The 25,945-nt window shown below is 35.6% G+C and overlaps 2 protein-coding genes and 1 pseudogene across 6 annotated transcripts in view; 2 read left to right on the top strand and 1 right to left on the bottom strand.

The window, feature by feature from the left end:
- The window catches only part of FRMD5 (FERM domain containing 5), a 415,376-nt gene that overhangs the window by 4,530 nt on the left and 384,901 nt on the right, over positions 1 to 25,945 (top strand). The window lies entirely within an intron of this gene.
- LOC141522127 (F-actin-capping protein subunit alpha-1-like) overlaps positions 80 to 25,945 on the top strand; it is a 138,472-nt gene continuing 112,606 nt past the window's right edge. Inside the window, exon 1 of the mRNA XM_074235270.1 lies at positions 80 to 16,563. Within this exon, the coding sequence (XP_074091371.1) occupies positions 6,263 to 7,228 (966 nt within the window). The 5' untranslated portion in view covers positions 80 to 6,262 and the 3' untranslated portion in view covers positions 7,229 to 16,563. The remainder of the gene's footprint in view (positions 16,564 to 25,945) is intronic.
- LOC141522128 (large ribosomal subunit protein uL10 pseudogene) lies at positions 10,896 to 11,972 on the bottom strand (annotated as a pseudogene).

The following is a 25,945-nucleotide window of genomic DNA, read 5'->3' as shown; positions in this document are numbered from 1 at the left end:
ACTACTGGGATTAGGAAGGCAGTTTTAACAGGGGTGGGGGGGGTGGGGGGGTGTTCTTTTCAACAAATAAATACATAGACTCAATGGGAAGAGAGTAGTCATATTCTTTTTTTTTTAAGTCAGTAAGGTAAAGTGACTTGCCCAAGGTCACATAGGTAGGTAATTATTTTCTGAGGTCATATTTGAACTCAGGTCCTCCTGACTCCAGGGCTGGTATTCTATTCTATCTACCACGCCATCTAGCTGTCCCAAGTAGACATATTTTTAAGAGCACAGTGGTAATGAAGTACATATGGGAAATTTATGTGGCTAGGACAACTGATGCCTCTGATATATCAGGGAACTTTCTTTTCTCTCTCTTCACCTTGTTCCTTTCTAGGTATAGCATCTCTGTGGGATGAGCTACTTAGAGGGCTTTCTGGAAATGCTACTTTTTACAGATCAGATTCAATAGCCTTTTCTCTTCTTTACAACCAGCTATTTTCTTCCAGTGACAGTATGGTAAATTGGAGAGACTCTGAACTTGGAGTCAAATCCCACCTTTAGACAATTTGTTGTGTGACCTTGGACAAGTAACTTGTCTAATTTTTTCTCATCTGTAAACAATAGTTTACAGGTTCTTTTCTTGATAAACACTTATGGTTCTCCCTTTGTCTATATTTCCACAGAAAGTCTATATATTCTTTTTGCTGGATATGCCCTATCTATACTCATTCTCTCTCAAATTGTCTTTTAAGGTTAAGGGTCATTCAGGACCGACCAATCTTCCTAATAGGCCCGGCTTCCTCTATACTTTTTTCTTGCAAGGTAGTGTGGTAAAGTGACTTGCCCAAGGCCACACAGCTAGGTAATTATTAAGTGTCTGAGTCAGTATTTGAACTCAGGTCAACCTGACTCCACTGTGCCACCTAGTTGCCCTGGCTTCCTCTATAATTCTAACAAAGATAACTCCTTCATACTTTGTAAAGGGTTAGTAGAAAGTTAACTGGTCTTTGTATTTCCTTAGAGTATTAATATCTATTATTTCTTTTATCTGTTCCTTTTCTCTATTACCACAACTGTCTGGAAAAGGTGAGAAGGACTTGTGCTTTTATTTGGTTTTACTTATCCCAAAAACTACTAGCCAAATGACTGTGTACTTTTGGAGAAAACTATTTGTATGTAATTGTTTTATTTAATATAATCTTTGAATTTGCTGATAATGTTCTACAATTAGGTTTTTTTTTTGCAAGGCAAACGGGGTTAAGTGGCTTGCCCAAGGCCACACAGCTAGGTAATTATTAAGTGTCTGAGACCAGACTTGAACCCAGGTACTCCTGACTCCAGGGCGGGTGCTTTATCCACTATGCCACCTAGCCAACCCCTCTGCAATTAGTTTTTAAAATGAATGCTGGATTGAGAACCAGGAGTTCTTGGTCTTAGTTTTGGTTCTATAATGTGACCCTGAGTAAGACAGTAAGTAAATCTTTTGGGTCTTAGCTTTCTCGTCTTTAAAGATGTGAATACTATGTGCCCTGTTTGACAGGGATGATGCTAACCTCAGATGAGATATAACAGTTTCACCCTACAACTGTCTTTTGTTCTTTCTTAAAGAACTGAGCAGAGGCATTGATCTGGGGAGGGAGATGAAGTTACAGAGAAAGTCAGCATAGAAGGGATAGTATTCTCTCTCCCTCCTGAGCTTTGCTCATTGATGGTTTAGGAGAAGCTATGTGAAGTCAGAGGTTCTAAATACCTGAGCTGAGAAGGCATCAATACTTTTGAGTGGTCATTTGTACCAGAAACCACAGCTCCTATGCAATGACTGAGACAAAATTTTGAATCTAAGATTATCTGTCTTCCCCTGATGACTGGGTTTGAGGGAAGTGTGAGTTGAACAATGGTAACTATGTTGTTAGCCTCCTTTTTCTGCTCAAGTCTCAAATCCTTTATATGGGGGCCTTCCAGCAGTTTACTTGATGATTTATCTGGTTTTTTGGTAGTCTGTTCCTTGATAATTAAATACTATTTATTAATTTATTTTTATGGTGAGTACAAATGTCACATCCAATATTCTAACATCTATCTAGTTTCCATGGGAAATGAATTCTGTAATGCTGAGAGCAAATGACTTGTGATGCTTGAAATGTAACATGGTCAAAAGGAGGTGGGTTGGCCAGTGGGTGGGGACTCAAAGCTAGTTTTAATTGGGCAGGCCCACAAATCTATATATACCATGTGATAAATAGGGGCTACTTCATGGTGAGAGGAAATTGAGGTGTCAAACCATAGAGAGCATTATACTCTGTTCTTCTCATTTGGACAGGCACATAGTACAGAATATATATATGAATACCTCATCAGCACCATCTGGTGGTTAACTATCAGTTTTTAAATCTGGTTAAATTGGTTTTATTATTATCCCTTCAAACATACAACCCCCAGTTCAGCTGAAGTAGATAACTTAAAGAAACATTTGAAGTGTACCAAGTCATCTCCTAACATTTACTAAACATTTATCATGCTAAAATATTTCTGGCTTCAAGGAGCTTCTAATCTAATGGGTTTAGAAGATACATATACATACATACATACATATATACATACATACATATTATATATCCTATTAGAGGGAATGGCATGATCAGATGATGAGTCTGGAAAATGCTTCCTGCTGAAGAAGGTATTTGAGCTGAGTCTTGGGATAGCCAATGCTAAGGCATGAAGGCAGGAAATAAATCATAATGTATAAGAAATAGCAAGTATTAGCCAGATGTATGACTATCCCTAGTCTCAGTTAATACAGATATTTAAGTTAAATCAACATTAAATAGGAAGGAACATGAAGGAAATATACACTGTGGACATATATGCATGATTCTGAAATACTTGCATTTTTAATACTTGCACTTCTTGTGATCACTGCACAAAGGGAATTTGGCTATGGAAGGCAGAGGGGTAGTAGCAAGAAGTAGAAGTAGTCACAGACATGGCAATGGGAGTTATTTTGGGGAAGCATAAGGCAAAGCTTGGGGCAGCTAGGTGGCATTGTACTGAGTCTAAAATCAGGAAGACTCATCTATCATGGCTTCTATGGCTTCAGACACTTAATAGTTGTGTGCCCTGGGCAAGTCACTTAACCCTCTTTGCCTCAGTTTCTTTATATGTAAAATGAGCTGGAGAAGGAAAAAGAAAAGTACAAATATTAAAAGAAAAACCCAAATGAGTTCATAAAGAATTGGGCACGACTAAAATGACTGAATAACAATAAAGGCAGAGTTTGATATATATATAATAGAGCTGGTATAGAATAGGAAAAACAAATGATGGGTGAGAGAGGTACAGTGTTAGTGGTATTAAAGATAGTAGAAACTAGAAGTAATGAGTATAGGTGGTGGCGAAGAAATACAAATGTTTTTCTTCTTTAATTGTCTCCTTATTTTGTAACTCTTTTAAGTTAGAAAACTAAGTGTATCAAATGAAGGCAGCAAGTATATTTTGTAGAAATTGGAGTAAATCAGTCTGAACTTTTTTTTCTAGGAAGCATATTATTGGGTCTGCTGGAAAGATCACACTTATTTTCCAGTTTTCAGAATGGAAATTTTATTGATTTATTTCCTTTTTTATATTATGAAAGCTAATAGAATATAATTTTTAGTATTACAATGATCTGCAAGTTATTCAAGCTTCTAAGTGATCCAAAGTTTCAGCACAAGGAAAAGTTTCTTTTTTAGGACTAGATAGAACATAATACCAGAAAAATCACACTCACTTTTGCAATATCCATATTGCTTGGAGCTGTATCCTAAAATGCCTATTGACCTACGTTTTTAAAATTGGCTTATAAAAATTGTTATCTTTCCTTTCATAGAACAGTTTCTTGGAATTTGACACTGAGCATTAATAATCTGGAATAGAGTTAGATTTTGACTTCTATTAAGCTTTATTTTTCTAAGTTATTTAACTTTTAGTACTATTCTTCTTTCCACACTCCCTCCAAAAATTACTGAAGCATTGTATTGAATATAGCAATATGTGTACACTGTGGAACTATCGGTATTTCTGAGCATATTTTCTATGGTATATTTTGCAGGTATTTTTGTTAAGCCCTGGAGTGTTTTGGCATATATTATCAAATTCCCTGGTTTCTGTGTTGTTTTAGGATTTAAAGCCTGGATTAAAGTAGTCTTGGGTGAGTTGTTCCAATCTAGTCTAGCCTTAAAAGAATGCCAGAACTTTATCAAACCCTCATTCCCAATCCTTTCATGGATCATGATTCTTTCTTGGTACTTCCTGCCCAGAGTACTTTGGAATCCTTCAGTTGCCCTAAAGCCAGCTGGCCTACTTAAGTAATTTTAGGATTAGGAGCTGGCACAAGCTTTGAGAAGACCATGTGGTGTCACTTTCTAAAATTGACCTAGGATAGGTAGACTCTATAACTTGGAGGATACCTAATGGTTGAGCTTTTTGCTGCTTTTAATTTGGGAAGAGCTTCTTTTAAGGTTCTACTTTTCTGACATAGAAAAGGTTCAGATATTTGAATGTCTTCAGAGGCATACCATTTTGATGTGTTCTTTTGGTGTATTGGATTTTTAGACCCTTGATAATTTGCCTGGTTTCTTTAATTTCACTCCTCAGGTAGTTTCCTTAATTGTCTCCAAAAAAATAGAAATACCATGTTTGTAATTAATTAGTAGTTCTCAGGGTTTTCTCTGACTCTGTCTCTGTCTTGATCTCTGTCTTTTTGAGAAGAAATTCCTCTCATTAACATCATGTTGAACACTGTCTATATCAATCAAGATTTTTCTTGGAGTTTTGTTATATGTAGTACTTTTTTTTTGTTTGTTTGTTTTAGGTTTTTTTGCAAGGCAAATGGGGTTAAGTGGCTTGCCCAAGGCCACACAGCTAGGTCATTATTAAGTGTCTGAGAATGGATTTGAACCCAGGTACTCCTGACTCCAGGGCCGGTTCTTTATCCACTGCGCCACCTAGCCGCCCCTTGTAGTACTTTTTCAAGTACTAAAAATGTTTGTATTAGGGTGGGAGCTTTGAAGTTGGGAGATAATAATGGTAACAACAACAACAACAACAACAACGATGATATCTAACATTTATATAACATAACAGACAGACACTATTGGTGCTCTAGAAAAACTATTTTTGGTGGTCTGCCTGTTAAGAAGATGAAATAAGTCTGTGAGTCCAATTCCATGACTGTTACTTTAGGGTTGTTATTTATTTATTTATTATTTTGCAAGACAGTGGGGTTAAGTGGCTTGCCCAAGGCCACACAGCTAGGTAATTATTAAGTGTTTGAGGCTCTATTTGAACTCAGGTACTCCTGACTCCAGGGCTGGTGCTCTATCCACTTTGCCACCTAGCCACCCCGACTTACTTTAGATAAATGGATTTTCTTTATTTTTTGGTTTTTGCAAAGCAGTGGGGTTAAGTGATTTGCCTAAGCTCACACAGCTAGGTAATTAGTAAGAATTTGAACTCAGGTCCTCCTGACTCCCGAGCTAGTAGTATTCTGTCTGCTGTGCCACCTAGCTGCCTTGATAAATGGATTATTTACTGCATTTTTATTTAATTTTAAAATTTCAGTACTAATGACAAAGAATATAAGATCATAGGTGTCGAGCAGGAAGGCTTTCTATAGTATAGCCCCTTCATTTTATAGATACAGTATCTGAGGTTCAGAGAAGTTAAGTAATTTGTTTAAGATGATACAAGAAGTGGCTTTGAAATGAATTTTAAAGATTTAAAGAATTAGGACTGGAATATTTATTCCTGTGTTTCAATCCTTTGATTTGGTGATTCACTTAATACTCACTTAATACTACATCATTGTTGTATTGATTATCTTAATTTGTGATTAATTTCACAATTGTGATTATAATTTACCCGTGGAATTTTTCCTGAAAAAATAGGTCTCTGCTGCTTGTTTTTCAGCATTTTTACAGTTGAGACTTTCACTTGCGTGCCCGCCAAAGGAAAGACTCTATTGCCTTCTTGGTTTGTCTACTGTTAGGTAAATGTTAGTTAGCTGTTTGGAAAGGGGTCTATGAATATGGTTAGTTAGTCATGGTTTTGGGTGAGGGACTCCAAATAAATAGCTCAACATCTCTTGGCAGTATTTGGTTCATGGACAGAAACCTTGCCATTGGAAAATAGGCCTATTGCAAACAGGCTGATGAACCTTACTGAGGAATAAATAGTCACTTAGAAACATTCAAAATAAATCAGTGTAAACATTCTTTTCTAGAAAGAAGGGTGTAAAAGCATGGCACCGCGGTGCGCCCGGCTTCCGGGAGGCCCCGCCCCCACCCTCCCGTCGGCCCGCTTCCTTCCCGGCATGCTTTGTGCGGACCGCCGGGCTGGGCCAGAGCAGCCCAAGATGGCCGACTTCAAGGATCGGGTGTTGGATGAGGAGAAGGTACGGATAGCTCCCCCGGGAGAATTTAATGAAGTGTTTAATGATGTCTGGTTACAACTTAACAATGACAATCTTCTCAGGGAAGGGGCAGCTCATGCATTCGGCCAGTATAATATGGACCAGTTCACTCCAGTGAAAATAGAAGGATATGATGATCATGTCTTAATTACAGAACATGGCGACCTGGGTAGTGGCAGGTTTTTAGATCCTAGAAATAAAGTTTCCTTTAAGTTTGATCACTTACAGAAAGAAGCAAGTGACCCCCAACCTGAGGACATAGATGGAGCTCTGAAGTCATGGAGGAAATCCTGTGACAGTGCATTAAGGGCCTATGTGAAAGATCATTATTCCAACGGCTTCTGTACTGTTTATGCTAAAATTATAGATGGGCAGAAGACTATTATTGCCTGCATTGAGAGCCACCAATTTCAGCCTAAAAATTTCTGGAATGGTCGTTGGAGATCAGAGTGGAAGTTTACCATCACCCCACCGACAGCTCAGGTGATTGGAGTGCTAAAGATTCAGGTCCATTACTATGAAGATGGTAATGTTCAGTTGGTTAGTCACAAAGATGTACAGGATTCAGTAACTGTTACTGGTGATGTACAAACTGCCAAGGAATTTATTAAAATCATAAAACATGCTGAAAATGAATATCAGACTGCGATTAGTGAGAATTATCAAACAATGTTGGACACCACATTCAAGGCCTTGTGCAGGCAGCTTCCAGTCACCCGAACCAAAATCGACTGGAACAAGATACTCAGCTACAAGATTGGCAAAGAAATGCAAAATGCTAAAGTCTGGATGTGAAATTCTGATTGTAACATGCAAAAAAGAAGAAGGGAAAAAAAGATTCAAAATTGGGTTTTATAAATAGGTGGTTTAAGGGGGTGGCTAGGTGGCGCAGTGGATAAAGCACCGGCCCTGGAGTCAGGAGTACCTGGGTTCAAATCCGGTCTCAGACACTTAATAATTACCTAGCTGTGTGGCCTTGGGCAAGCCATAACCCATTTGCCTAGCAAAAATATATATACATACATACATACATAAATAAATAACCAAACAAACAAACACATACGTACATACATACATACATACGTGGTTTATAAACAACTGCGATCTTTTGCTAGGGCTTTCAAAATTAACAGGTTTTCTAGCCTCTTGGACCAATAGCATTGAACCAATAGCATTTGTCTTGATGTTTTTTTGCGTGGTCCTTACCATGTAACTTCCTATTGTGACTGTCTACTTGTAGGATTTTTTTTTATTCAGTTATTTTTAACATTGAAAAAAGAGAAAGAGAAAGAAATGTGTCTTGGAATTTATGTACTGGTTAGAAAATTTCCTAGCCATGAAAGCCCTCTCACAAACAGGCAGGTAATGTTTCCAATACTCTTCCCACCCTTATCCTTAATATCCCTCTGCTCTGGTACACCAGTGGTTTTTACAATAGCTAAAGATGCTATGCTGCAAGATAAATCTACAGACATCCTTTCTCTTCTGACTGCTGATTGCCACTTCATGGCATACTGGTAGCTGTAGATTTTTAAATATTTGGAATGGGGTTTTTAAGGTCCCTTTGGTAGAAAAGGGTTTTCTGGAATTCCATAATGACCAGCTTCTCTGGGGGAAAATTTGGGGGTTTTGTGTTGTTTATTTTTTAATACAAAGACTCAAACCACATTCCCTCCAAGTGAACTTGTTTGCTTTTTTCTTTTTTTTTTCAAAAATTCCCTTTCCTCCAATAACTTGGTTGTTATAGGCATCTGCATTTTTAGAATATAGTTACCCCATTTATATATTTTTTATATTCAAGAACTGCTGACACAGTCTGGATGTAGAAGAATAAACATTAAAACTTGAAAAATGCAAATGCCTAATGAATAATAGGCATATTGTGCTTTAATGCTTTGTGTCAGGTTTACTAGACTTTGTACTGTAAATGTATGAATCAGACAAGTGCATAAATCACAAATAAAAACAAAAAAAGATTTGCACCAAAGTGAGAAAATTAACTTCTAAGCAGTGTCTTTCTATTGTTACCTGTTTCTTAATGTATTTAAAGGGAACACTGGCAATTCACTCTAAATGGTTTGTAAAACTTGTTTGACATTCTTCTTCATTCCTGCCTGCCAAGAACTTAAGTTAGACTGTGATGCAGCAGCCCTTCCAGGAGGGTGAGTGAAGGTATGCGTTCCATAGATCTCAAAACACAGGGACACCATGGATTTGCTATAGCTAGTATCTGAACTATGTATGGTGAATTCATTCTACATTATTTACACTTAGGTGACCAGGCCTTAACATGAGGTCATTTTTTTTTAAACCAAGTGCTGTCTTCCTATCTCCAAATACTCATTGAAGAGGAGACTGTGCTTAAAATGGCATTGTTTTTGTTCAGTAACATGATTAATAAGCAAGAGTGTTTCCAAAGTGTCCCGTTACTTATGTAAACCCGTTTTCCGAAATAAAGTATATTTGTATTATTTGCCATTCATAATATCCATCCATATTACAAAATCTTCTGTACCTACTAGTAGAAAGAAATACAATGGTTTTGTTCTAAAAAAACAAGAAAGAAGGGTGTAAATAAGGATGTAAAACTTCAGAAACTTGAATTAAACAATATATTTTTCAAAACCCCACACATTAGCAAGTATTTTTGATACTTTAAGCCTTTGAGAACTATGCTTTGAATTCTTTGAAATATAACTGATCTACTTTCCATAAGTAGGAACATATTTATTCTATTCATCCTTGATCAGAGATAATGATTATAATGGTTCTGCATGTATTTAATTGTTTTTTCCCTTGAATTGGGTCCATCAAAGATAGATCTATTTATTCATAAGCAAGTTTTAGAATAAATACGTGTATGTATATTTATATTTATATACATATAGATGGAATGGCCCATATGTAGAAAAAATGAAATCATTTCAATACTAACAATACAAATATGGCAAATTAAGTGACTTGAAATGAGAAACATGTAAAATTTGTAAAAAAAGAACATGTAATTTGTAAAATTCTCTGTGCTGTTTCTAAGAATATTTTCTAGTTCCATGAATTTTAAAAAGATCAACATGTTGAGAGATCACATATCCAGTGTATTACTATTGTCATTACAGTATCATCATGCCCAGTGGAAATATTAGCATATTACATATGTCATAACAATGTTTTTAACTCGTGTTGTTCTTGTCATTATTTGCTTTGTTATTATGTATTGTTTTAATGTCGTGCACTTGCTATAATTTGTTGGGTAGGCAAAATGTGTCTTGTGATTCAGTGACATAAGTGATTTGCATGCATGTCTATGTCTTTTAAATAGAATTCTGTAGTCTGTATCTTCTACATCCTGACTGATGGAAATTTTTTTTTTATTACATTCTATTTATAGTAGAATCTTCTTATAAAAAAAAGTTTTGTTGTTGTGTTCCTGGAAATACTGTGGAAATATGACCCTATACAGATCTCTACCCAGGGTGTCGTTGTTCTCAGTAGGATTAAATACTACCACTTTGTGAAAAGTTTTTTTTTTTTCACAACCTTTTCACTCCTGTGTTTGTAATTCACACTTAGGCTTGTAAATACTATTTTCTCTACTTCTGACACAGACTTTTCTAATAACTCATTCTTAATTGTATAAATATTTTATTTATTTTCTAATTAAATACAAGAATAATTTCTACCAATAATTTTTTGCAAGATTTTGAATTTTACCATTCCCCCCCCCTTCCTTCTTTCCCTCCCTCCCTCCCCCCAACAGAAGGCAATCCAATATAGTCTTTACATTTGTTTCCATGTAACTTATTCTTAGGTTCAGGTATAATGCTATAAAAAGATTCTGCGACTTGGTTTTGCAGTTGGTATTCCATCTTTTGTTCACCAGTGTGTATTTGACCAAAGGAAGAGTTCTTATGAAACATTTTACTATCTTACTAGAAATATTTTCTAGCTTTGTCAAAAGCAATAATTTTAAAAGGAGATTCATGTAGTGAAAAATAATTTAGGGAATTCTTCTCTTTTTGTTGAGTTAGCTACTTTTGCTAAAAGAATGGGGATTATCTTTTCCATATAGGAAACCAAATTATAGTAGAATGCCATCTGAAATCACTATGTTTGGTTTCCAGGCTGGGAAGGAATGTGGCACAGCTGTCATTTGTTATGAATGATAATGCATTACCGAAGTAGGTGAAGGAACAAGGAAGGATTTGCCATAGGAGAACAGGCATTATATTTTCTTATTAGTTTTGTCAAGCACTTGCAGTAATAGCTCATCAATATTGAAAGGGTAAAACTGAAACAACTTGTATATGTGTATTTGTGTGTATATATGTATATATAAATATGTATACACATATTTATCACTAGATATTATGCTCAAAATGGTTTTTAAAAAATATTTGATAGGCTTTCTTTTTAGTGGTTTTCCAGAAATTATCATTCTGCCAGAAGTTTTATTTATTTTTTTCAGAGATAATGAGCATTTTTATTTCTTTGTTCCACAAATAAACTGGCAAAATAGTTGTATCCCATGGGCTAATCAAACAGACCAAATCCCATATCTTCATCGGACTCTTCCGACTCTTCCTTGGCTTCTATTTTGGCTGGAGCAGCAGCAGCTGGTGCAGCAGCAGCTGGAGCTGCAGCTGCAGGGGCAGCCACTGCAAAGGCTGAAGGGTCAGCCAGAAAGGCCTTGGCCTTCACCTTTTCAGCAAGTGGGAAACTGTACTAATTCTCCACAGCTACAGCCAAGACCTGCTTGTACCCATTGATGATAGAGTGGGGCACTGATGCAACAGTTGGGTAGCCAATCTGCAGACAGACGCTGGCAACGTTATGGACACCCTCTAAGAAGCAAAGGTGCAAGGTCTCCTCTGTGATGTCCAGCACTTCAGGGTTATAGATGCTGCCATTGTCAAACACCTGCTGAATGATCAGCCCAAAGGAAAATGGGGAGATATTCAGCATGTTCAACAAGGTGGCCTCGCTGGCGCCCACTTTGTCTCCAGTCTTAATCAGTTGCACATCACTTAAAATTTCAATGGTGCCCCTGGAAATCTTGGTGGTGATACCCAGAGCTTGGAAGAAGGAAGTCTTCTCAGGACCCAGACCAGTGTTCTGGACTGGCACCGTGACATCACATGGGGCAATGGCACCAGCATGGGCAGCAGCTGGTACCTTATTGGCCAGAAGCATATCCCTAATCTCAGTCAGATCTTTCTTGGTGAACACAAAACCCACATTCCCGCGGATATGAGGCAGCAGTTTCTTCAGGGCAGGGTTATTCTCCAGATGCCCACAAATGGCTTTGCGCATCATAGTGTTTTTTCCCATCAGCATTACGGCCTTCCCACGGAGGGTCATCCGGATCTGCTGCATCTGCTTGTAGCCCACATTGTCTGCTCCCACAATGAAGCATTTTGGATAATTGTCCAAAAGTTGGATGATCTTGAGGAAATAATTGGATTTCCAGGTAGCCCTGTCTTCCCTGGGCATCTCGAAGGTGCTTCAGGGATTGCCACTTGGGGTTTAAAGACGATGTCACTCACACAAGGACGCCTGGAGAGAGAGCCAGAATAGTTTTTAAAGGATAGTTCTAGCATAACCTATAAAACTAAGTAAGCAGTGCATGTTTGTAAAACTGTCTTAAATGGAAAAGTTCAGACTTTTATCTGGTTTAGGTAACTGAAGCTGGTTTACATGATGCAACTCATGTAGACAATCTCTTATGTTTTAATGACTTTTTCTCTCTCATATTTGTCAGTAGTGACTAGCATTCTTCCTGCTTCAAACTATCAATCACCCTTCTGACCATTGTGTTTGGTGGGTTTTTTTTGCCTTACAGATGCATTTGGCCTCAATCAATTTCTTTTTTTCTTTTCTTTTTTTTTTTATGTTTTTGCAAGGCAAATGGGGTTAAGTGGCTTGCCCAAGGCCACACAGCTAGGTGATTATTAAGTGTCTGAGACCGGATTTGAACCCAGGTACTCCTGACTCCAAGGCCGGTGCTTTATCCACTATACCACCTAGCCGCCCCTTACACCACCTCGCCACCCCTGTCCTCAATCAATTTCATACCTGTCAAAGGCATGATATAATAAGATTCTGGGACCAGCTTTTCTTTAGAATTGGTGACCCTTCCGTTCAGCAGAGGTGATAGAATGCAAAGAGAAAATTGATCACAAAGAGAAAAAAACAGAAATTCCTTACCTTCTAGGGAAAACATATGTATATATAAATACAAAAAAGATGTAATTTCATTAGGGAAATGTAGTCATAACTGGGAGGTATTAGGATAGGCCTTTGAAAAAATGTAGCACTTCAGCTGAATTTTGAAGCTGAACATTACAAGAGCAGGAGGTGAGAATGGAATGTATTTTGGAATGAGTGGCAGTCCATGCCCTAAAGATGTAATGTCATGTAACAGGCCATTTTACAGGAATATTGTTATTGTTGTTAGGCTTAAAAGAAAGTCTTTTGAATGAAAAACAGGAATTTATGCTTTATCCTAGAGACAGGAGGGAACCATTGAAGCTTCCTGAGTAAAGGAATGTGACACATTCAGACTTCCTGCATTAGGGGAATGATTCAGTAAAAGACTCAGGAGTAGTTAAACAGGAAGGAGGAGAACCAAGAGAGAAAAATTTTGAAAATGTAGAGAGGAGTATCCAAAAGAAAGGAGTGGTCAACTCTTCAGAAGCCATGGGTTGTCAACATTGTTATATATAATTGGAAAAAAAGAGAAGCTAGTTTTTACTTGGCTGTTGCTAAGTTATTTCAACTATGTCTGACTTCTGACTCCATTTGGGGTATTCTTGGCAAAGACATTGGAGTCATTTGCCATTTCTTTCTTCAGCTCATTTTACAGTGGAGGACACTGAGGCAAAAAGAATTAAGTGACTTGCCCAGGATCACACCACTAGTACATGTCTGGGGCTGAATTTGAACTCAGAAAAATGAGGCTTCCTGATTCCAATCCCAGTGCTTTATCCCCTATATTTGGTACAAGTCATTAACTATTAGTTGCATGGTTAGAATGCTAAGACTATATCTTTTAAGTTTTCTCATCTGTTCCTTCTTTGCATGTCTACTCACTGGCAAGTCCATTCATTACCATGACGTTAAGTATTGACTGACATTTATGACTTCTGAATTGGTGACCAGCCCTGACTTCTCTCCATGGCTTCAGTTCTCCTGCCTAGCTCTACTAGTCTGACTTACTTTAAGACTCCTATCAGATCCCATCTTCTGCAGAAGGCCAATGCTTTCCCTTTCCAAGATTATCTTTAATTTACTATGTCATATAATGTGAACTCTCTGAAGACAGGCTATTTTTGCCTTTCTTTGTATCCATAGCACTGTGACACAATATTTGGCATTTAATAAGTGTTTAATGAATACTTGATTAATTGACTGATGTCCTACTGGCTACTTAAAAGTCAATATGTCCTAAAATGAACTTACTATCTTTCTTTGAAACTTTTTTGTCCTTCTGACTTTACATTTGCCAGTGGCATTGCCATTTACCCTGTCCTAGGTGTTTAAAATTTCTGATCCATTCTTCTTTCTCATCTCTAATATCCAGTCAGTGAAAAGTCAAGTTCATTTCTGTAATACCTTTTGTATCTGTCTCCTTGTATTTGTTCTCACAGTAACCATCCCAATAAAAGACACCTGCTCTCTTATTACCTACAATCTGGACTATTGAAATAGCTTCCTAATGAGCTTTACCTACTTCTATTCTGCTTTTTCTCCCTTCTAATCTATTCTTACCATGCTGTTAGCCTAATCTTCTTTATGCATAGATTTGGTTGTACCATTCCTTAGGAGCTATTGAAAAGATTTGAGTTGTGACCTACTGAATAAAGTTCACACCTCTTATCCCACTGTTCTGGGTCTTTCATGGCTGATAACCACTGTGCCTTTCCTGCCTTATCTCCTATTGCTTGTCTTCCATGTATGTTTACTTTCCCTTTTGGATAGCCAGGAGCTAAGAATTGTCTATACATTTTAAAAAAATCATGCTTTATTGTACTTTTAAATGTGAATGGACTTTTAAAATGCCTCTTTGGCCATTCAAAAACATGAGGCTGCTGGATTTGGCTATCAGACCCATACTTGCCAATTTTCCTTGCTTTGTACAGACGCAATGCTTTTCCATCTTGGTGACATAACTTATCGTAACTGTGATGACTTTTCACTTTGTCTCCAGTCTACTGAATACCTATCCATCCTTTCAAAATTGGTGTAGTTGTTAACTTGAATTCCTGAAGTCTGTTTCAATGGAGCACAAAGTTTAACAGCTTTACCAAGCTGGGAGGACTTCTAGAAGAGGCTTGCTGGCAGTGTTTGAAGGCTTAAACAAGCTTAGATACAGATGGAGCCTCATCTCTGATACCTTGGCTACTGAGAATTTTTTGATTTGCAAGAATGATTCTTTTTCATTTCCTCAAAAGTAGAGGTGGCACAGGAAGCAAAAGTGCTAAGAATCATAACTTTTAGTATTATGTGGCAATTGTCTGGTGACAGTTGAAACAATACTAGAAGAATTGAACTACAGTCGCTCTGACACCTTGGTACAAATGAAATCAAAAGACATAAACAAGAAAGCTCACACTTTTATTTGGAGAAATGAATAAAGGAATTGGGGGAATGGACCCAAAGGCAACCAACTAACATAATTTATAAGACATTTGAGCATCTTGCCTTATAGAATGTAGACAGACCATCATGAATATAATTCCAGATTATAAATCAGCATCTTTTGAAGTAGAGAATTGCCATGAATAACTTTAAAAAATCCTTAAAAAGTTAGCCTATATATCTTTGTGACAGATGCAAAAGTGGACTCACAGGAGAATGGCATAATTTCTAGAAAACAGTGTGTGGGATTAAGAAATAAGAAACAAAAGATCATAATTTCTTACCTTTATGGCATGAATTTTTCTCTGAAGAAAAAGATGTAATAAGAGGCTGTTTATGACAAATACCAAACAGTTTTTAAAAACAAAGTTCATATAATTTAGCAATTGGCAAATGACTGGTTTCTGATATGAGACAATAAATTACACCCAGTGTTGAGGAAGAAAAGCTGGATGCATTTCATTTGGAAATGGTCAAGTATTTTAGTTGATTCTAAATTTGTTCATGGTCACAAAAATCCATCTTATTAACATTTATATTCTGGTGAGGCTATGTAGCTGCAAGTCTGTACTATAGTCTTAGCAGAATAAAAATTTCAGGTGTCCCAAAAAGTAATAAAGAGATTCTTGGTAGATCTAAGTAGGATGCTATATATTTCTTTTTTTTTTTTAGTTTTTTTTTTGCAAGGCAAATGGGGTTAAGTGGCTTGCCCAAGGCCACACAGCTAGGTAATGATTAAGTGTCTGAGATTGGATTTGAACCCAGGTACTCCTGACTCCAGGGCCAGTGCTTTATCCACTACACCACCTAGCTGCGCCTAATGCCATATATTTCTAAAATGTCCCAAAGAAGTGAAATAAAAATGCCATCAAGAACATGTATTGCTGGAAAAGCCAGTATTTCCACTATATAATGAGGATAGCCCAAATGCCATCCAGGTATACATAAAATATTAAAAGAATCAGAATAAGGAGTTTAGCAGTACATCAGGTAAATGCTTTGTGGAGTATTTATGGAGATATTTGGAAAAGGATTAGAAAGTATAGACAGGTTTGATGAATACACAAGATAATTAAATCTTTTGATTATCAGTTAGTTCCATTAAAGTATTCAAAGGAAGTTTCACTTCACATTTGTATCCTGATCCCCCTTTTCCACTTTTCTGGGGTTTTTGTTCAGTCTACTTATCTCTCTGTAGTATAGAGCCTGAGCCTTAAAATGGATCAAGTTTTTTCCTCTAGTGGAGAAAAATGGCAATTAGAAATTTGTAAACCCAGTCTTACCTCCATCTCAGCATATACATGATAACCAATGGGAGACATAAACAACCCATTGCTTCTGGATTCTGGAGGAGGTAGCTATGTCAGTTTTATCAAAAGGAGCAGAAATAAAATGACTTTGTTGGTCTTCTCTCTCCAACTTCATAGAAACTCACATCACTGATATATCTGGACACTGAAGATACCATTGCCCTCCGCTTTATTGATGAAAAGGTCAGTCTGTCTCCTCTGTATACAGGCAGCAGTTTCAGCATTCCTCCTAAAAGTGGTCATTCTCCTTTGTTCTTCTCCCTAGAGGAGATAGGTAATGGCTTTTTTAGATTTTTAAAACTCTGCCTCTGGCTACTATTTCAACTTGTTTCCTTTCCTTTTCATTTTCTTAAAGTTGGATATGTATTTAATGGGGCTGAAATTAATGTGTTTATTTAGAGAGTAGTCATAACCACACAGATCAGTAATGGTTTACTCTGCCAGGAGGCTTGTTTGTGCATCTCCATAGGGTATATATCATTTTAAATAGTTACCTTTGGAGAGCAACTGCTCCTGTACTTTATGTATATATTTTTTAAAAGGAGCAAAAACTAATTTTTAGAAAGAAATTGATTAGTCTTAATTAAGGCAGAGAAAAGATAGCATGGTGCATTGGAATGCATTTCAAATTTGAAATTAAAAGATTTGGGTTCAAATTGCATCTCTGTCATGTATTTCCTTTATGTCTTATGCAAATCACTTCACTCTTCTTGATCTCAGTTTAGTCATCTATAAAACAAGAGGTTTGTACTATAAAACAAGAGGTTTGTACTAGATATGTTCTGAGTTCCCTTCCAGCCATAGATCTGTTCTCCTAAATAAAGATGTAAGATGTTGTAGTATTATTTATTTAGCTATGCCAATGTTAATTTTCATTTAAATAGCAAAAATTGTTTCTATGTAGGAATATAAAATAATTTAAAAATATAAAATTTTTAAAATACACATGAATTTATGAGGGATCAGGGTCAGTTTTTAATTATATTATAGTAGATTGATATGTCATTTATACATATCTCTCAAGAAGAGGTAGAAAAAAGTCATAGAATACCCATCAGACTTTCTGAGCTGTTTGAATTGCTCAATGGAAATTTAAAGATAGCATGATGTACTTTAATCACTCATTTGTAATATTTACATTTATTTTTTCCAACCATATTCAAAGATAGTTTTCAATAACCTTTTTTGCAAAGTTTTGAGTTTTACATTTTTCTCCTTTCCTCCCCCTCCCCCAACAGAAAGCAATCTAATATAGGTTATACATATAAATTCATATCAATCATGAAATATATCCATGCCAATCAGGTTTATTAATCACTCATTTCTAGAAGAAATCATTATATATTATTAAATAATTAAATATATATTATAAAAACTGTTGTTAAATACAACTTTGAAAAAACATAATTTTAATTTTTAAATGATAAGTAAAGACATAAAGTCAAGCTCTCATCAGTCCTAAAAGATTCATAACTATTTCATTTGGTTTGTCATGATTTGATCAATGATTTTGTCTGAAAATAGAAAGATGTCTCTAAAATGATTCCAGACTTAATTATAGTGGTACATATAATATACCTTTCATATTTTTCATGATTTATAAGTTGGCTATTTAAATCAATATCATTTTTAATCTTGCTACCAGATTCTCAGTGAGCCTTTGAACATTGTTCTAATAAAAAGAGTGAACTGAACCATCTTTTTAAAGAAAAGGATGCTCTTTTGCCTAGTGACCCAGGGTAATTTTCAGTGGGTGTGAGTGTGAATGATCTTGCATAAATTGTGCATGCCAGGATATGAGTATGTCTTTTTTCACAGAGCAATAAACTACAACTAAAACAATCTCTACCAGACTATTATAGCTGCACTTTGACCTACAAAAAAGATAAATTCTTGAAAATATTTTTAGAAAAAAATACTATTTTAGATATACTAGAGGAACTCCCCCACTAAGATTTGGGGTTTTTAAAAATTAATTATTTTTTAGGGTTTTTTTTGCAAAGCAATAAGAGGGTTAAGTGGTTTGCCCAAGGCCACACAGCTAGGTAATTATTAAGTGTCTGAAGCTCAATTTGAACTCAGGTACTCCTGACTCCAGGGCCAGTGTTCTATCCACTACACCACCTAGCTGCTCTTGATTTGGGTTTTTTAAAGAGTTCTTATGATAGTTTATTAATTTTTATTTTTAAATTCAGCAATATTAAATTTATTTACATGCAAAGATAGAAATCAACATTCATCCTTGTGCAAGTTTCTGAGTTCCACATTTTTCTACCACCCTTTTTTCTCACCTCCCTCCTTATAGCATCAAACAGTTGTACCTGTACAACTGAATTTAACATATTTTCCATGTTCTGAAAGAAGAATTAGAACTAAAAGGGGAAAAATGAGAAAGTAAAAACAGATGGAGTTTTAAAAAGTGAATATATTATACTTTGCTATACATTCAGAATTCATAGTTTTTTTCTCTAGATATGGATGGCATTTTCCTTTAAAGGCTCTTAGGATTTTCCTTGAACACTGAAGTTCTGAGAGGAATTTCCCCCATCATAATTGATCATCTCATAATGTTGCTGTTAGTATAATATAACATTCTTTTGGTTTTGCTTACTTTACTCAACTTCAGTTCATACAAGTCTTTATACACTTTTCCTAAGTCAGACCAGTCATGATTTCTTTCTTTATTTTCTTTTTTCTTTTCTTTCTTTTTTTTTTTTGCAAGGCAATGAGGTTAAGACACTTGCCCATGGTCACACAGCCAGGTAATTATTAAGTATCTGAGTCCAGATTTGAACTCAGGTCCTCCTGACTCTAGGGCTGATGCTCTATCCACTGCCCACCTAAGTGCCCTCAATCACGATTTCTTATAGAATAATATTACTTTATAACATATAATATCATAGCTTATTTGGCCATTTTCCAATTGATGGGCATCTCCTCAACCTCCAATTCTTTATTACTATAAAAAGAGCTGCTATAAATATTTCTGTACATGTAGGTCCTTCCCTCTTTTTTATGATCTTGGGACACAGACCTAGTATTGGTATTGCTGGATCAAAGAATATGCATAGTTTTATTCCCCTTTGGGCATAGTTCCAAATTGCTCTCCAGAATGGTTGGATCAGTTCACAACTACACCAATAGTGCATTAGTGTGCCAGTTTTCCCACATCCTCTCCAACATTGATCATTTTCCTTTTTTTGTCATTTTAGCCAATCTGATAGGTTTGAAGTAGTTTTAATTTCTCCTTCTGAAAACTGCCTATTCATATCCTTGACTATTTATCAATTGGAGAATGACTTGAATGATTATAAATTTGTTTTAGTTCTCTGTTTTAGCGTTGAGTCCTTTATCAGAAGCACTAACTATAAAAATAATTTTCTGTCTTTCTGCATTCCTTTTAATCTTGGACTCATTGGTTTTATTTGTGCAAAACTTTTAGATTTAATATAATTGCTTCTATCCATTTTGCAATTTATTATGTTCTCTATCTCTTCCTTGGCCTTTAACTTCTCTTCATTCCATAGATCTTACAGATAGACTATTATTCCTTGTTCTGATTGGCTTATAGTATCATTTTATGTTTAAATCCTGTACCCATTTCAGCCTTACCTTGGTATAGGGTGTGAGATGTTGGTCTATGTCTAGTTTTTGCCATATGATTTTCCATTTCCCCCCAGCAGTTTTTGCCAAATGTACTAGAGGAACTCTCCCACTGAGTTTGTTTAAGGTTAGGGTACATTTGCAATAAAAACAAAAAAATCCCCAATCCTTCATGGCAATAAATAACTCACTCAGAGAATAGTAGAACAATTGAATCTGGGCAAAACAGCTTATCTTAATTAGGGAGGACAAGTAAAGAATTTTTCTCAGAAGCTAATTTCAAATAAAGTAAAATTTTATTTTATTTTGGATTTAATATAAAAATTTTAATATAATGCTTAGTAGAAGATGAGGGGAATAGATGTTAAAATTCATTATTTAAGGAAAAGCATTAATTTTTAAAGTTGTATTTTAAAGCAAAAAATAATTTTTAACACTATTTAAAGAAACTTTGGAATAATTTTACTAGTGGACCTTTGGATAGTGTTTTGAGGACTTTACACATATTTCATTTGATTCTTACAAAACCCTTTAAGATGGGTACTAATGGTAATATTATCTTCAGTTTTCAAATAAGAAAACTGACATTCAGAAAAGGGATATGACTTGAGATGATGTTTTAAATGGAGTTGCTGTGAACTGGAAAAATATGTGAAAGTTATTTTTGCCTTGCTGTTATTTTTTTACAGTCATAGTCATTATATTGCTCTTCCATTTTCAATAGTTATAGCCTTACCCCCCTCTATATTTTAAAATGATATTGCTTAATATTACTGTTGATGATGATGATGATGTTTGTCCTTCATTGTCAAAGAAAACCATGATTCAGGGAGGTGAATACCATGACAGGCAAGTGAATTGGATTTGAGTGAGGGGTCCTATGCTAAGACACCAGTCTCACTTTCTCCTCCAGAGTCATCTAGGTCCAGTGACCAGATATGAATCAGGACCTGGAGATGGCCTTGGATTCAAGGCAATTAGAGTTAAGTGATTTGTGCCAGGTAAGTGTCAGGTGACTGAGGTCAGATTTGAATTCATGTCCTCCTACCACTAGAGCTGGTGCTTTATCCACTGCACCACCTAGCTGCCCATATTACTTTTTTGTACAATAGCCTACCTCTTAGGGTCATGTTAAGGTAGTGTATGTAAACATCTACATATTTATATGTGTAAATAGTATTTAAATTTTTCCAATGAACCAAAATCAGCTATCCCTCTCTTCCACCACTCCTACTCATATTGAAAAAGAAAAATATGTATACTTAAGCAAAACAAATTCCTGAATTGCTGATGCTGAAAATGGTGTGTGTGTGTGTTTGTGTGTGTGTGTGTGTGTGTGTGTGTGTGTGTGTGTATGTGTGTGTGTATGTGTTTCTATGGTCTATATGTGTCTTTACTCTGAGCCCATTACCTTTAGTTTTGGAGAGTGAATAGCATGTTTCATCATAAGTTTATTGAGATTGTGATTGGTTGTTCCATTGATCTCCTCCAGTGCCTCATTGTGGCATAGAAGTGACCCTTGACTTTCCTGAAAGAAAACCCTGTGGTTTCATTGAGTTAGAGAAAAATTAGACCTGATCTCAGACATCTTTGAGAACTCATCTATTTCAGAGAAGCTCATTTGCTGGGTCTGAACACAGGGTAATGAATTTTTTCTCTACAGAAACTCTTAAAGACAATTTACCAGATCATAGAGAAGATGAGATCTCCATCAGTGGGGAATTTGGTGTACATTGATGCAATCACAGTTCCTTAAAATATTGAAATATCAATATCAAAATTTATATATTTTGGTGATATTCTAATTATATAAATTATATAACTATATATATGCATATGTAATTATATAATTTTAGAAAAAGCCATCAAATTTTAGAGGAAGCATGACAATCACTGCCACAGTTTTTCCCTTGTGCACTTAGAGATTTTGATATCAGTATCCCTGAAAATATGATACATGTAAAACCCTTGGCAAACCTTAGAATGCTATGTAAATGTGAATGGTAGTGATCTTGTAGTTTACTGTCATCCCTTTGAGATGTAAAGACTTCTCTTTACAAAAAAAGTTGCAATCTACTGCCCTAAAGACATGTTGCATTGAAAGTAAGCTTTATTTGGCACAATCTAGGAGAGTGGAAGAGAATCTATTTAAAGGTTAGAAGCCAGAGAGTACCTTTTGAAGGAGTTTAGTAAAAAGTGAATAAATCAATATAGAAAGATTGGTATGAATTAAGAAAGAGAGGGAGCTGAAATGAAGATTCTGTAATTGAGTGAGCAATTCTAAGAGTTGTTTAGGAGCTAGTAATAAACAGATTATTAAGTGCACAGGTTTTATTATACCCACCAGCTTCTATTGATTAAAATTAGAATAAGCCCAGTTGGAGCCTGTGCTGTCTTAGAAGTGCTTACTATCCCTAACCAATGTCATATGTGTGAACACAGAGAGAGAACAAACAGCACAATTTGAAGGCATGAGGTAGGGAGGATTAGTTCAGGAAAAAGATGAAATTATATTGATTGTAAAACATCAGGGAGTGAAGAGAAATGTTTAAAATCAAAAAAGCCTATGGCAACAGGTAGGGTTGTAATGGTCAACATTTACTTAGTCTTTTGGCCAGAAGAAGAGAATATGACATACTAAGAGTGGTACATCTGAGAAAGTTTAGTGAGATAGAGGGAAACAGAAATGGAAGAGGAATTCTAGTTTCTGAATAAAGAGTGATTATCCAGAAATACCTTGGGGAATTGATCATCTCAGGATAATTGGTTTACTTTGGACCTTTGCCAAATATAGTTAGTCAAAGCTGCAATTTTAACTCCATAAATGGCATTAATAGTCAAAGTGTAGTTAAGCTGGCCTTATGGTTCTGAATGGCTTTGAAAGTCCATTCTCAATTTATACATTCATTCTTTCCTCTAAAAATTAATTAATTTCTCATTGATTCTATTAAAATTTTTTGAGAAGTATTTCCAAGGAAATATGGGATCTAACATATCTATCCTAATATCTGCATTGTTTCAAATAAATATAGTAAATATAAGTATCTGAGATATGTTCAATTCTAGCCTTTTTATTTCAGATATTCATGACCATGTATATACTCCTTGAGACTAGACTACACAACTATATGAACAGTTAGAATTGGCATGTAAGCTGAACTCCCTAAGCCTATAGAAAGCAAGCTTTCTCTTTGTGCTTTGTATGTTCTCCTTGATCTCTGCCTCCTGGCTCTTCAGGTTATGCAAAAGGCCTTTCTCATCCAATTCTTCTGCTTTCTGCTTGGGTTCACCTTTCCCCTTCGTGCTAGTGCATTCCCTCTGAGATGACTTCCAATTTACCCTGTAAATATCTTGTCATTACATAGTTTTTGTATATTGTCTCCTCCATTAGAGTGTGAGGTCCTTGACAGCAAGGACTGTTTTTGCCTTTGTTTTCATCCTCAAGTTTTGGCATGGTGCTTGGTAAATAGTTAAGTTAAATTGCAAGTTCAACTCCACCAATGTCACTGAGTGGCCCAATTCTCTATGAAGTAATCAGAAGTCTCTCTTTGGCAAAGGGGTAGGATATAGGGAATCTTAAGACTAATAGATTCATATGTAGATTTTAGTTAAGTTTTGATGTCTCACAATTTTGCATCTCTCTCTTTGGAATGCTCTTCTCTATATAGATTTTTATAAATGATTTGTATTGAAATTTTTATTTATTTTGAGAGATTATGAAAACTGTAATATTTGAACATTTATACAGTCATGCTTAGCTATCCTATTAACTTTTTGACTTAGTAGAGCTTACAATCTTCAAGGCCCACAGAAAGGTATTTCTCAAAGTAAAACTAGTGATTCTAACAATTGAAGTATTACTGCCTCTTTGAGTTCCATCACTTTCTTTTTTTCCTTACATGGTGAAATTTGTTTCCACATATTACCCAAATCCCAACAAATTCTCAATGGAGCTTCCTACAGTGTTTGAAAACAGTTAAGTAAAACAACATTTAAAGAATGATTGATAAATTCTAGCACTTTTCCTCAAAAAAAACCCCAATCTGATCTTTGGATTCGACTACAGAAGTTTTTATTCATTTACCTGATTTGCAGATCATTGATATTAATTGACCTAGCCAAAAACAATTTTTGAGCAATGTGAAAACCGCATTATTGCTCTGCTTTATTTAGTGGATTTTGCCCTAAGTGAATATATATGACATTTGTAATAGTGAGTGAATCTCTAAATTTCCTTGACTTTTTTTATGAGGGGATATTGATAAATATGAACTGTTATCACTAACAGGGTCACCCTGAAGGTCTCTCTTAAGAACTCTGGAATTGATTGTGTTTCATGGAAGACACTGGCACAGTTTGGCATGCCCTCATCAGAGAGGGTGTTGTTCTCTTTAAGAAGAGCAGAATTGAAGTGTCTCAAAGGAGATGTGATGTACATAAAGTCACATGTGTCTTAACATGCTGTTTAGAATATCCACCCCAGGTGTTCACTTGGACTGCTTTGCATTGGTCTGATCAGCCACAGTAGGACACACTGTGATTTGTCTCAAATGTAGTGATGGCATTTTGGTCTTCTTGATAACGAAGAACAAGAATCAGTATCACTAGCAGATGAAATATTTTTAAAGGGGGTGATAGAAATAGTAAAAGTATATTATTTATATATTAAAGAATTTGATAAATTTTAAGTTACTGAAAGATACTGAACAAATCCAAAAAGCATTTGTTAAGCTTCTATGTATCAGACATGTGTCAGACATGTTCTAAGTGTTGGGAGACAAAGAAAGGCAAACTATAAAACAAAACAAACAAAAATCCAAACAGTACTATCTTTCAAGGAGCTCAGAGTCTAGAGAAGGTTGGAAAGGTATCTCAAAAGAATAATCACTCCACTCCCATTCTCACTTCCACTTGAATTTGCTTGCAGTTCTGAAAAAATAGAGAAATATCTAATTTTAATCATCACATGGTGAACTTTAAAGAGTTAAAAGCTACGTGATAACTATGGGCTTGAATGGAATTTCTAATTTCCTTGAAGAAATAGTTTTTCAAGACTTCTTCAGTGACTTGATTTTTGCACTGGGACTTGAGAGTAGAAGTTGATCAGTTTTTAATGTAAATTGTTTTCTTGCCTCTTTCAATGGTGAATGATGCACTATGTACTATGTACTAGTACTATGTACTATCTAGGACTTAAAGGAGTAAAGAACCCTTCCTTACAAATCATCTTCTAGACCAGGGATAGGGATCCTTTTTTCTGCCAAGGGCCATTTGGATATTTATAACATCATTCAAAATGATCAACTTTAAAATTAGTCTGCTATATTTGGTCAAACATTTAATTTATTCACCCCTTTATAAAAGCATTTTAGATTTATTGAATTTCAAGTCCCTCCTGTAGTTGCTGTGGCAGTGCCAGACCAAATGATTTCAAGGGTCTTATATGACCCACAGACTGTTCTATACCTAAATTCATACAATTAGGATTTGAACTCTTCATCCCTTGTTCATTGTAATGTAGCATTCTAACTTTTTTTTTAAGTCCCTGGAAATTTATTGTCAGTTTCCTTTTTTACACAACTAGATACTCCATGAATAGCAGGTAGGGAGGAGGCATCAGGTTAGAACTCCCTTAGGAAATGTATCTTAGGAAATTGATTATAATCACTTAAATATTTTTATGAAATATTATCTTAAAACCAGGATCACTGTTATAGATAAATTACTATGAGCCTTCCCAAACTACATGTGCATGTCTGACTAAAATTAGAATGCATTATAAAGGCTTCTGACTTGTAAGGGTTTACAGAGCTAAATTCAGAGTTTCTTTTCCAATATTTTATATTTGCCACAGTATCTAGATTCTATTTCATGATCCATTTTTATAGGCATATTGCATTAGTTTACATTTTATCTAAAATTGCATTTTTTACCATTACTAATTATTGTGCACAAATGGATT

This window comes from Macrotis lagotis, chromosome 4 (genome assembly GCF_037893015.1).
Source record: "Macrotis lagotis isolate mMagLag1 chromosome 4, bilby.v1.9.chrom.fasta, whole genome shotgun sequence".
Taxonomy (NCBI): domain Eukaryota; kingdom Metazoa; phylum Chordata; class Mammalia; order Peramelemorphia; family Peramelidae; genus Macrotis; species Macrotis lagotis.
The sequence above is the reverse complement of the archived record's forward strand: the minus strand, read 5'-3'. Positions and strand labels throughout refer to the sequence as shown.